The following is a 12,985-nucleotide window of genomic DNA, read 5'->3' as shown; positions in this document are numbered from 1 at the left end:
TTGCAAAGAATAATGCATAAATAAATACAATATTATTAGGGATGAAGTTATAAAGACCCTTAAGAAAGTTCTAACAGACTGAGGGAAGAGGCATGGTATGAAGAGTAACTAGGTGGGATAGATGTCTTTAACAAGCCACCACACCTTTCAGATGAGATTTTCAAAGAGTGTGATGGCTTTTGGGAATTGTGGGCTCTCGGAGCAGCTGCTCAGCTGCCTGGGGCTGGACGTCACACACGCCCCTGACAAACCACAAGGAGGTCTTTGTACAGCCTGTGGCTGGGATAGGAAGGATACATTGACTTCTGGCAGCTCCAGAGAACTTGGTGAGCCCCCACCGTTTAGAGGGAAGAAATAATGGGCAAAAGGTCTTGTTTTTATTGCCAGGTCAAGATTTGACAAGTTGAAGTCACATGTTTCTACAAAGGGCAAAATGTGGAGAAAACTGGGTTGTTCATGTATAGTCTGCTCATGTATTTACAGTTATTTCAATGTCTAGTCCTTATATCTGTATTTCTTACTCTAGAGCACTCTTGCCCCCATATTTATTGCAAATTGATTCTGACGGATATCAGTAAATATTTAATTTCTATTATTTTTTTAAAATTTAAATTAGTATGAAGTCCCCATCTGCTTTTGAAATGTTGGAGATCAAAAATGGTGCTTGAATAAACACAGCAGTAATTTATGTAATGCCCTGGCAGTCTCAGGTATTCAGCACTGTCCAGTGTTCCTTCCACTAGATGGATTTTCAAAAGCTGGCTTCTGTATTTCACACCTGCAAACTACAGCAATATTTAGTTGGAAGTGCTGTGTGTCTGCAATTAATTCTGAATGCAGAAGTGAAATCTGGCCTCATGCATCAAAGAGCTTGGAGGCCATTTCTCTGGTTATTTGCTCAGCTGACTGTGTTTGATCAGAGCTGATGTTCTCAGTGGCACAGAGAGGCTGACATACTTACAGGAATGCGAGTGCATTGCTAATTGCCAACACAGTGCAGAATAAATAAGTCTGCAGCTTTTCCCTATTTTATTTTTTTTAGTGCTTTTTAGAGCATTGGTTGATTCCCTGTGTGCCATCTGGCAACATTACATTATATTTAAGTTCTGTGGGAACAAGGCTCTGATTTATATTTCAAAGGTATTTACCTTGTTGTATTGTGGCCTTACTCATTTTATGGCCTGCAACTTCCTGGGACAAACTGCATCCAAAATACTTGTCAGTCTCAGGTCTTCTGCTCATATTACATTTTCCTTGTCCCTTGTGGATCAAGATTTTCTGAACAATCCCTGTTGAAATCCCTCCATGCAGTTACATACAGTTTGTCTCAACTCTTTTGGCTTCTCGTGGAATTTCCTTTCCCTTTAACTCTGTTTATAGAGGTTACACATTGCTTTGATTTCATGCCTATTTTCTATATAGCCTGATGAAATTAAAATAAAAAAATAAAGCATTAAAAATGTGGAGGACCTACCAGAACAAATGTTTAGTAATATGACTGGTTGGTGCCCAGGGCTGTGGGACTGATCACATGGTTGACACTCAAAATTAAATGCCTGAACTTGTATATTTTGTTGGAATATACACAATACTGCTTTAGTTGGTAGCCCCTCTGGAAAATATTTTGAGGTGAAAGCATTTTTCACACCATGTGGATCTAATCATAGTAATAACGATGGCAGTTTCATAGCAGTGTGAGAGGAAGAAGGTGAAAAAAGGAGCACCGAGCAACAGCAGCTACCATGTTGTACTGTGGTCACCTTCTGGCAAGGCTAGGAGTGGCCAGGACAAAAACACATGGAGCACATAGCACAGAAACAGGAGTTAATATCCACAAAGGTAACAGGAATTGCAGAGGTTTTATGAGGACCTGGATTGGTATGAAGCACCTCTAGATGTCACTGCAACATTGTAAAATGTAAGTAAATGAAGGCCACAAAGCTGAAGTTAACGGCTTTTATATTCCTGGTTAGTCTCAGTCATCCCTTAATAAATCGTTGCATCATTAAAGATGTCATTACCAGATGTTGATTAAACAGCAAGGAACTTTTTGATAAGTGCCAGTAAGATTGTTACTGAGCATTTTCCTAGAATATTATATTTTCTGAGATTTGGTTTAACCTAGTTTTTTAACAACAAAAGCTAGGGCGGGTGATGCCTGAAGCATCCAGCTGATTCCGGGGTGCTTCTTTGGTTTAGTCTCTGAGGTTCAGTCCTAATCCTTTCTAGGCTATTTTATGGCAACACTGATGCTGATTACAACCAAGATAATTTCTCTTGCTTTGCACTGGTATCAATTCAATTAGCTTGTAGTGATTAAAATAAGGACAATCATTTATAGGAAATGTGTGAGTTAGAACACAGAGTATTTGCATTTGATAAAAAAAAAAATCAGGCTGCGATTTTATGAGGACTAATACAACATGTGCACTGTATAAATTGACTAATGTGTCAATTGCCTTTTTCACAGGTCATCAAAGAAAAGTCACATTTCACTGAAACAGAAACAAAAGAAAAGAAGCCGCCAGATTCAACAGGTTAGACTATTTTTTTTCTCTGATCAGCTTCTAGTTCCTAAGAAATAACACAGAAATAGCCATGACTTTTCCTGAGCAACTGCAGTGAAGTTGCTTGGGTTATGCATGTGTTCATCAGCATGAGTGAGCACAGGGTATCCAACTGCTCAATAAGGTGCTTTGCATGAGGAGTTCATTAACCTTGACTTGGCTGACAATAACTTCGAGTGAGAGAAACATTTTCTAATGCTGTGTCTCAAAGAAAGCATTTGGGACACATGAAATCCCAGTTTTAAATAAGTAGTCTTCTCTTGCTTAGGAGACACTTGTACTGACCTTGAAAGTCAGAGAGGAAAACAAATACCTAGTTCAAAATTCAACAGATTTTATGCTAAGTGTACAGCCCTACTTTAATACTGTTACTGACTATCAGAAAACCACTGACATATTACTTTGCAATCTCTTATAGATGGGGACATCCAGCAGAGTCAATCCTGCCCTCAGGAAGAAGAAGTTGATAAACTCAACAAAGAAAATGCCAAGAGGGAAAGTTCCCTTCTGCTTGAAGTGGATCCTCCCAAATTTTATCCTGAAGAGTCAGAGGAGAAACAAGAAAGTTTGTCTTTAGAAAGCCATTATGAATATAGGAGAAACTCTTTTCAGGAATCCTTCACTCCAGAAAAGCAGCAGGAAGAAGATGCTGTTGATGATGCTGGTCAAAAAATAACTGTGCAGGAGATAGAGAGTGAGTCCCCAGCAGCTGAGGAGAAGAAGGAACTTCAGGTGCCTGAAGATGCACTTGAGGAACAACAAGAGGAGAAAGAGAGTGAAGGGAAGGAAAATGCTGATAAGAGTGAAAAAGGTGCTGAGGAACCACCAGCTCCTTCCCAAAAGGAAGATGAGGCAGAACAAATTTATGATGAAGAGGTATCAGAGGGAAGGTAAGGCCTGAAACTGAAACTACACATTCTAAGAGACTTTTGCTTCAGAAAAATGAGCAGTTCAAGTTTCAAGTCAAAGTGGCTAATTAATACAAATATTGGTGAAAATTTAGCCTAATACAAAAGTGAAAAATTTGTTTATGTCTCTGATCTAAGTGAAATTATACTCTTAAAAAAGCCAGGCAAACAATCCACCACACATGGTATTAGCATTGTGCTGTGGTTGTTTGCTTGGGGAATATGTTAGGAACACTGGAATTACATTATGCTATTCTTTTTCTCTGAGGAGAATTCTCCCATGGTTATGTTTATGTACTGCAATGTCATGTAACATCAGCAAAATAGATCAGGCCATGTGCCAACTGGGAATTAACTTACTGCATACGTAGTAATTTAAAAGACAACATAAAAATGTTTAAATAAAACAAAAAAATTAAAATTTGCCCAGGCAATTGACTTGATAAATTTGTGTACTGCAATTCTATCTTTGCTGGGTTTAATATATAGCCTTTCATGGAAAAACAGGTTTAAGCCCTCAGGAACCTGTATGAACAAAGGGGAATTTCAGTGCTCTCCCTTTCCTTTAAAGGCAAGATTGATAGCCTAATGTCAAGTTTAGAAGACCTCAGGTGAGGTTTTCAGTAGCTGAGAAACATTTTGCTGTCATGATTAATTTAAGGGCCATTTTTATTTCTCAACATGAATATTAAACCAGTTAATTTTACACCATGAAACAAAATAGCTTAATGTTATTTGAATGCAATATCTGTGTAGGCATTTTTCACCTATGTTTCTAAAGTTGCTCTGCTTTAAGTGTACTCTGCACTAATACCATGTTTTGTCCTTGCAGGTGTAAACGCTGCGAAAAAGGTACAGGAAATTCTAGTTCAATCCCTGGGCAGACCTGCTAGTTTGAGCATAGTAGTAGAAGTGAGCATCAAGTGCATGATGAAAGTCTTGTCAAGGATGACAACAAAAAGAGCAGAGTAGTTGCAGAAAGCGCTGATGGCATATGTAAAACTAAAAAAAGCTCTTAAAGGAAGTATCTTAAAGGCAAAGCATTTGATTCCCCTGGTATTACAGCAATGAACAGAGACAGAGATCTGTAGAAGAGAAGGATTTTGTGATTCTAATTAGTAGGAGAAAAAGATGTGTGTGATAGCTCTGATGGGAAACAGTTTTTCATGGGCTGCATCTTAAGCTGATGAGAAGTAACACGATTCTGCTTGCTTTCATATTAGAGGCTTCTGCTCTGTCAGAAATTATTCAAAATTAATTTGCTTCTGCCACAACTACTCCACTAACACTATTGTCTCTCCCTCTTCTTCTAACAAAAGAGCTAAAATCCCTAAGTGTAGAGTGGAGGGAGAAATTATATCAGGTGTGGCAAACTTGGTCAGCCTGAGGAAGTGTTGAGAATGTGTGTTAACAGGGAATCTGCAATGCTATGGACATAGCCTGAAAAACCAGCTTGCTCATTTTCATACCATTGTAATGTGAAGTGAGAACAACTGCAGGCTACAAAGTAAAGAAATGTAGACTTTTGTGTGTGAGCCTGAATTATGCAGTTAAACAGTCAGATAAATGGTGCTCACGCACCAATCTTTGAAGCAGTGCTCACCATGGTGAGGCAGAGATTTCTAATATTAGACCTCCATCTTGAGAATTTCAGTGGCTATTCCTGTAAATAAAATTTTGGCATGTGAGGAGGTGGCCTGAAAGACTTGGAAATATATGAGTGTCCATGTGCATACACAGGACTCAAGATGAATTTATCTGCTTTGGGAAAGCGGGGAGAGTGTGGGAGGGAAACATTTATTACAGGTTTGTGCTAGGTTTTTGTAGCAGAAAACAGGACATAACACACTAAAACTTTAAAATCCATAAACTGTTGTGAACTCTGGGAGATTTTTATGGATTATGTTAAGGTTATAGTATCTCTGTTGGAGCATCTTTGATCTGCAATAGGAAATTGTTCTTGAACAAGGAAACATCTTTGGTTTGCAGGAAAAGAATAATAGAGGGTCTGACATAGGGAACATCTTGAAGGCAAAAACTCAAACATAGTTTGGAAAAGCAGTCTAGAGTCTTTAAAAGAATATTTCCTTGCCCAAAGTTTGGTAATGTTTTTAGCTGAGCTTTCAGAACTACATTTTCTTCTGTCACTTACACACTGGTGCTGATGGAGTTTGTGTTGTTAGAGTCAAATTTTGCCTTAAGTTAGAGGTTTTCTTGGCATTTTTTGGGTCTCAGTAATGTGCAAAGACCGATACTTACAGTAGTGCAAGTCAAACTCTGCAGAATCCCAAGTAGGTGGCAAACTTCCAGAAGCCCCAGCTTTTCACAATTCCTTGACCATGAACTAACTTCCTGACCATGTAAGTTATTAACACTGTCAAGAAAAAATCTAGGTACACAGCTGGTGTCCTGGAAAAATGGACATTCACTGTGAATAAGGACAATCTACTGCCATATTAATGACCAAAGTGTTCCTGCCAGCTACATGCTGTCATGGGGTTTCTTGTTTGTGTTTTTGATCATTTTCACTCGAGTAATGAATGGTTTCAAAATTGCTCAACAAGCCTCACACAAAAAGGAGCTGGCATTCCAAACCAGAGAGCTCATATTGAAACACTGGGGCTGTAGCCCTCCCAAATGGTTGAAGAAGTATTTGTCACCTTGGTCAGCCAAAGGTCACTCTCAGGAGTATCAATCAAATGAAAAACAACTTGGGTATGAAACTGAAGTCACAACTGCCTGCAAAAAGTCCAAATTAGGCATGGAGGGCCGGTGTCCAGCAGGGATTTTGACATCAGGATGGTAGAAAGGTCCAGCATGTGGAGGTCCAGAAAGTTACACCCGAGACCTGCCAAAACTCCATAGCTGCTGCAGTGCAATGTTGGGAACCATCCCTCCTCTGTGCTCCTCTTTACCTTTTATCTGCCATCTTTTTTTAAGGGCAGAAATTCTTCAGAGCAGCATATGAGAGTTTCCTTGTGTCCTGAGGCATACTGGAAACCCCAAGTGTCCACCAGGGTGAAACTCCCTCATGTGCACAAGCTCTAAATGTAATCTTTAAAGGTGATGACCACACTGTGGAGAAGGACAAGTTTTGTCAGTCAGTTGAGAAGGGGAATCACTGTCAACACCAAAAGCCAGGAAATAGCCTCTCTTACCTGGGCCTGCAGGACAATTGCTTCTCTTCCTACTCCACCAGAGAGTTACAGTGCATACTCATCTATTAACAGCCCCTGAGGAGGAAATATTTTAAAAATCAGAGATTAGGCTGAATTGCAGAGGCCCCTTGTGGGTATGAAACTATGTTGGTATAGTCTAGTGGTCTTCACTTTGCCTCTCCCAACTGTTGTATGAAACATGATAACTTAAAAAAAGAGTCCCTGTCTCGGTGATGTAGCTCCCCAACAACCACCTCATTTCTGAGCCAGAGCTTATGGAATAAAACCCTTGTTCAATAACAGAGAAAGACCTCTCTATAAAGCTTACAGTAAGTGTATTCAGTTCTTAAATGAACTTATCTGGGGAAAAGAGGAACTAAAATATGGGATAGACAAGGACTGCCTGTGACCGCTCATATGCTCTCTGTCGGTTTTGTGTTTTTTAGATGATATTCCTACTCCACCAGCACCATTTGATCACCGGATTGTCTCAGCCAAAAGGGTGGGGATCAGCAATTATTATAATGTCAACGAGAATGAAATTCTGGGAGGGTAAGTCAGGTGTAGTAAATCAGCTTGGAAAGCAAGGCACAAATTTACAGCCAAGAACCCTGGGAGGTGAATGGAGTCAACATGCCCCACTAGAGCTGAAGTCATGAAAGTCTAAGCTCTTAAAGTGCTTTATAGAGGGATGAAAAGAGGAGGCTGGTTTTATAGTGAGAGTGAATTTTGGCTTGCTATTTGGCACCAGCAGTCTTGGCCTGCATTTGGCATTGTTCTAGGCCAGCCAGATGCCCTCAGGCTCTATGACAGGGCTCCCAGGATGCTGAAATACTTTACCTCAAATTACAGCCAGCAGTATGTAGACACATATTGTAGTCTTCTTCCTCTCAGTGAGTCTCATCTTTGAAAACGCATTCTTATTTTCACATAGATTAGCAGGAGTTACTTATCTCTTGTGCTGTCATTTTTTAGGAGAGTGGGATATTGTAATTTTCATGGCAGCATATTCTTGGATAAGGCTTTGTATCATCAAGAAAACACAACCCTCCCATGGAGGAGGAGAATGATGTGATGGAGAGGGGCAGATGGTGCATAGAAGTGAGCCATTATCCTTACAGTATATCCTTGACTTTCCTGGGATTAGTCATTGCAGGTTATGATGTGAGTATAGTGAATCATATACAAGTGGGGTGGTACCAGATAGAACACTGTGTGATGCTGATGTGCCTAAACGAGTAGTAGTAAGTACAATCTACACAACAAAATAGCAACAACAGAGTGATTGAAATGAAAGCCAGTAGGGAGAGGATGATTTATGGTTGTTTATAGTGAAGTTTACACTCGGAGTTGATACCTGTACCACTAAATGATGTTTGTTTCTCCTTTTTTTCTAGAGGGCGTTTTGGGCAAGTGCACAAATGTGAAGAGAAAGCAACAGGTCTCAAGCTGGCGGCCAAAATTATAAAAGCACAAGGTCCAAAACAGAAGGTTGGTGGAGAATGATAGTCTTTTGTTCCCCAGTGGATCACACACTGTTCTTCAGCTACACATCAGGCCATGACCAAGTATCTCACAAGCCATCACACTCATAGGACCTGCTTCAATACCATTAATTCCAGTTCTATTTCCCTTCTCCTCCAAAACTTCCAATGGCTCATGAAAGTACTATTTTGGGAGTGTTTTCTGCTTCTTTTAAATATGATATTATTTTTTTCCTTTCTGTTGCTAATTCTATTAGTGTTTTCTTTAATGGTAAAAACATTTGTCAGGCCTGTGACATAGTGTGCTCCCTCCCAAGCACAATGAGGCCTTTGCTGCAATGACTTGATGTCAGTGGGGGCGATGCTGATAGCAGACATGATCTGGGCACGTGACATCAACACAAATACAGATGAGAGGAATTAGTCTGGGCTGTTTTGCAAACCTCTTGGCCATCTGGGACTGGATTTCACTGGAAAGACATGCATGACATCCTTTGTGTGACATGGGTGTCATCAAGGGCATTCAAGAGTGGGATTTGTCTCAGGTAACTGGGGTTGCTAAGGCATCGCTGTGGTCAAGCTGATCTCTAAGAGTCCCTTTATGGTGAATGGAGAGAGACTGACATCATCATTCAGCATGTCTAAAATAGTTGGGCTGAATGGAAGTACCAGTCTCTGTCCTCTGACTGTAAAGTTAGGTTTTGAGAGCTGTCCTGGACTTTTCTCAGCTTGATTTTGTACACCTACAGCTGTTGGAACAAAATCGTCTTCTGCTTCTTTTTTCCTTTATATCTCTGGGAGCCTGCCTCTTGTCCATGTGGGCTCTCCTCTTCCTTTTCCAGTAAATACCTTAGGATACCTAAATACCTTAGGAAACACCCCAATCAAGCTCTGAGTTCAGTCTGTTAGTTCCTATAGCTTTGACATCTACTGCTGCAGGAGCCCTGAGTTTGGTTGCCACAAGAGAAAACGTGAAGATAATGTAGATTTGCTTCAAATGTAGCGTTCTCAGAAAAAAAGTATCTGAAGCAATATTCATGGCTCTTTACAGGATGAAGTAAAAAATGAAATCAATGTCATGAACCAGCTGAATCACGTCAACCTCATCCAGCTATATGATGCCTTTGAATCTAAAAATGATATTGTACTTGTCATGGAATAGTAAGTGTGTTCTTTTCTTTTCTGTGTTTACTACTTTTGCTAGAATTGTCAATTTCCTTGCTTTCTCCTGAAATGAGAAATAGAGCTTCTTACAGATAGAAAGCATATATATGTTCTCATGAACAACAAGAAAAAAAGGGATTTTAAGAGAAAAGTTTTCCCATGCAGCCATTTTTGCATTTTTTTCCAGTAGTCTGCCACACTCCTGGTTCTGTAAAGCAGCTGCTCCAATTGAAGATAGAGCTGTGTTACATATCTTTAATTTAATACTTTAATTTGTGTCAGCCAAGAAACAAACCTCTTAGAATATCTCCTATTCTGGGAGGCAAACAAGAAGACATCTTGCACCAAAGAGGAGCCAGATGTGTCCCTAGTCCTTCTATTGGGTGCCTGAAAGGATAAACCTGCTTTTTATGCTGGGTTATCAGGCTAATTAGGCACAAAATACCTGCCTTAAGCTCAGGTTAAACAGATGTTGTCTTAAGGAAGCCAAAAAGGCCAAAACTAAAACATTGAAATGTGTGGGAGAAGGGTTCAATGTTAGGTGAATTTGACTATTCTGGACATTCTCAGATAGTACTCTGAATTTGGTCTATATGATTAACATATCAGAAAAGTATCTGTGCACCTATGAACAGATAAGCTAGAGGCATACTGAAATGTGAAGAGAAATTAAGTAAATTTTGTTGATTTTAGATTGTTTGAGATAGACCTTTTGGATCCTGTCCCTCTTAAACTCAGAGGGGAGAGACCGCAGATTTAAATGCAGATTCTCCATCGTGTTGTCTTGGTTTTCCATGGAACATCATTAATTTCACTGGTCCAAGATGAGAACTCAAGACAGCATAATATTAAATTTCAAGATGTTCATGGTTTTCAGTGGATGAGACACTGGACTCTTAGACCTTGAAGAGGTTCAGGCCAGTATGCATCAGAACTCAGATTTCAGAAAGTTCAGATTAAAGTACAAGCTCATCTTACTGAACTTGACTGTGAATGATAAAAATAGTCAATAGTGTATTTTCTGCATTAGTCTTACTGTATGGGATGGGATTTGAACTTTGTCACTGCTTTATTGTCTTTTTCTCCTCAGCGTGGAAGGAGGAGAGTTATTTGACCGAATTATTGATGAGAACTACAATTTGACAGAGATGGATACAATCTCGTTCATAAAACAGATCTGCAAGGGAATTCAGTACATGCACCAAATGTACATTCTTCATTTGGATCTCAAGGTAGAGTTTTGAGATATATGTTTTGTGCAATGACAGATGTGGAAATTCCATTCTTAATGGTAGGACATAAAGCTTAGCAGATTCCCGTGGCAGAAACAATAAAGAGCCTTATTCTGCTTTCCTTATTTCAATGCATATTTACTTTAACCACACTGAGATCAGTTAAATTACTACAGGACTAAGTAAATTAGATGAAAATTGTGGTCATATGTCATCAAGCTTCATAGTGCTTAAATTTTCCACAGAGTGATTTCATAGAAAGCCAGCAGTTGACTACAAATATGTTGCTATTTTTAATTTCAATACTTAGATCCCAAGGTATTGTGCAAATATTATTTAATTCATCTGCACAAGATGCATGTTTTACACATCAGCTGAGGGGTAGCAATTGTCCCTGTTTTTCACTATGCAGAAAGGCATGAGTGAGTAGAACTAAATTCAAGAGTCATTCAAGATCAATGTAAGCCCACACAATATTCTGAGGACTACACTCAACTGCTGTTGTCATGAAAAGGCATCAATAGGTAGCCAGATTAAGGGAAAGTACATTAAAAAGTACTTTCTGAAATGAAAGGAATAAAAACAATCAGTGATTAATGCAAAAAATATGGCTAGTGTAGCTGAAAGCCCAGAGAAAGGTGGCAGATTCTCTACCATGGACTTGCACATTCTCACTCTGGTCAACTGCAAATGGTCAACTGCTACCCCTTAGAAAACATTTGTTATTGTTTTTCATTAAAGTGTACACTTGACCTGGATCCTTTTCCCTCAGCCCAATTTTTTTATTAAATAATGGACTTGTTTCTTACCTCTAATTAGGTCAGGAATAAAATGGGATGATGTCTTTAGTTTTAGAAATCTTCCTAGTGATCCCTGAGCTTTACAATACAATAAAAAGAAGCAGGGAGTGCACAAGATGGTTTTCTCTTCGGTGAGATTTTTATAACAGCTGCTGGTTTTGGCTTGTAATGACTGAGTTAATATAGTACATCTTTAATGTTGTTAGCATGCATATTATTGCAGTGGTTAAGGAAATGAGCAGATGCTTGTTGGGACCTGCTTCTGTAGCCGATCAATGACCAGACTTACTTTTCTCTATAAACATCCAGTTACCTAGAAACCTGTCAAACAGAAGTTCACACAGTTCTTTGGGACACATTAATTATGATCTTGAGATGGCACAGTTTTAATATGAGGTCAAACTGCTGACAAAATGATACATATACAATCCAAGAAATTAATCCCAAAGACCTCTTTTCATGTGCTCGCCAGCTATGGCTTCTCCCTTCTGTTTTGCTTGTTCATAGATTGCTGTCAGTAACAAATGAGTTTGGGAAAGAAAGCTTGAAATTGAAAGAAAATCATCTTGACCATAATCATCCAGGACCTCAGAAACTATGGACAGATGGTGTTTAAAAGTCCTACATGTAAAATGAATTAGTAATGGTGACAAAGGTTAACTAATGTTTTAAGTGTTGAGGGCTGTTTTGTTTCAAAGAAGACTCACTGAGCAACAAGACAGAGTAGCTATAAAAGTGCTGGCAGTGAATATAGGACTGTGCTTTAGGTATTTACATTTCAAAGACAATTGGCCAAATCCTTCTCTCAGTTCCTTCTGTAAGAATTTGGAGTAATTCTTGGAAGTTAATGTATTCCTGCCAGGAAAGTGGAGAGTAACATTTGGCCCTATGAAAATCCAGAGAGATTTAACCTGTGAATCCTATTTTTTGCTAAAACATCTGAAAAAAAACATAAAGTTGATGTGACTGGCTTACTATATTAATGTTCAATCTGACAGAACATTTGAGCACTCAGAAATGTAAAGCTGCAAGATAAATTTCATAGCCCAAGAAATTTAATTTTTAAAAAAAATCAGTGTGAGCTTATTAAGGTCTGTAAAGTCACAGTGAAAGCATCCTGAAACCCCTTCTTGGAAGTCTGCGTTCCCTGTCTCCCTCCCCCTAGTGAGTTCTTTGTCTGAACTGCTGCCTTATGTCAAAGTGAAAAGCAGAAGGTGGTTATGAGATATTTGCACTGTTATTAGTGTTTTTTCTCCCTATAGTTACTGAAAGCCCAGTTTTTCATATTTGTTTTTCATTCAAGTTTTTTTTTTCCTTTTTTTGTTTCTCTTGGCAGCCTGAGAATATCCTGTGTGTGAATCGAGAGGCAAATCAAATAAAAATTATTGATTTTGGATTGGCAAGAAGGTACAAGCATGTGTTCTCACTAACCATAAATGAATTAGGAAACAATGAAAAGAGTGTTGCATCCCTGCAATGATGTATTTGATACGTAATGGTCTTCTACTGTTCTTAGGACAAATTTGTTTCTTTTAACCAGGGATATCTTATAATATGGAATGTTTGGAGCTGAATGAAAAAGATTTGTTCTGAAACCTTCTTTTCAGGTGGATGGTTGAAAGGGGGCTGATTTTCACTAAGAATGCTTTTAAGTATCTTGGAACAGCTAAAA

The 12,985-nt window shown here is 38.9% G+C and overlaps 1 protein-coding gene across 2 annotated transcripts in view; it reads left to right on the top strand.

The window, feature by feature from the left end:
- Nucleotides 1-12,985, top strand: part of MYLK4 (myosin light chain kinase family member 4) — an 81,681-nt gene that overhangs the window by 57,960 nt on the left and 10,736 nt on the right. For both annotated transcript variants that reach the window (XM_058807627.1, XM_058807619.1), the window contains 8 exons: nt 2,471-2,537; nt 2,986-3,457; nt 4,308-4,327; nt 7,080-7,185; nt 8,031-8,124; nt 9,169-9,278; nt 10,372-10,513; nt 12,650-12,720. In XM_058807627.1, the coding sequence (XP_058663610.1) occupies nt 2,471-2,537; nt 2,986-3,457; nt 4,308-4,327; nt 7,080-7,185; nt 8,031-8,124; nt 9,169-9,278; nt 10,372-10,513; nt 12,650-12,720 (1,082 nt within the window). The remainder of the gene's footprint in view (nt 1-2,470; nt 2,538-2,985; nt 3,458-4,307; nt 4,328-7,079; nt 7,186-8,030; nt 8,125-9,168; nt 9,279-10,371; nt 10,514-12,649; nt 12,721-12,985) is intronic.

Source organism: Ammospiza caudacuta, chromosome 1, assembly GCF_027887145.1.
Source record: "Ammospiza caudacuta isolate bAmmCau1 chromosome 1, bAmmCau1.pri, whole genome shotgun sequence".
Classification (NCBI taxonomy): domain Eukaryota; kingdom Metazoa; phylum Chordata; class Aves; order Passeriformes; family Passerellidae; genus Ammospiza; species Ammospiza caudacuta.
This window is presented reverse-complemented; position numbering and strand designations above follow the sequence as displayed.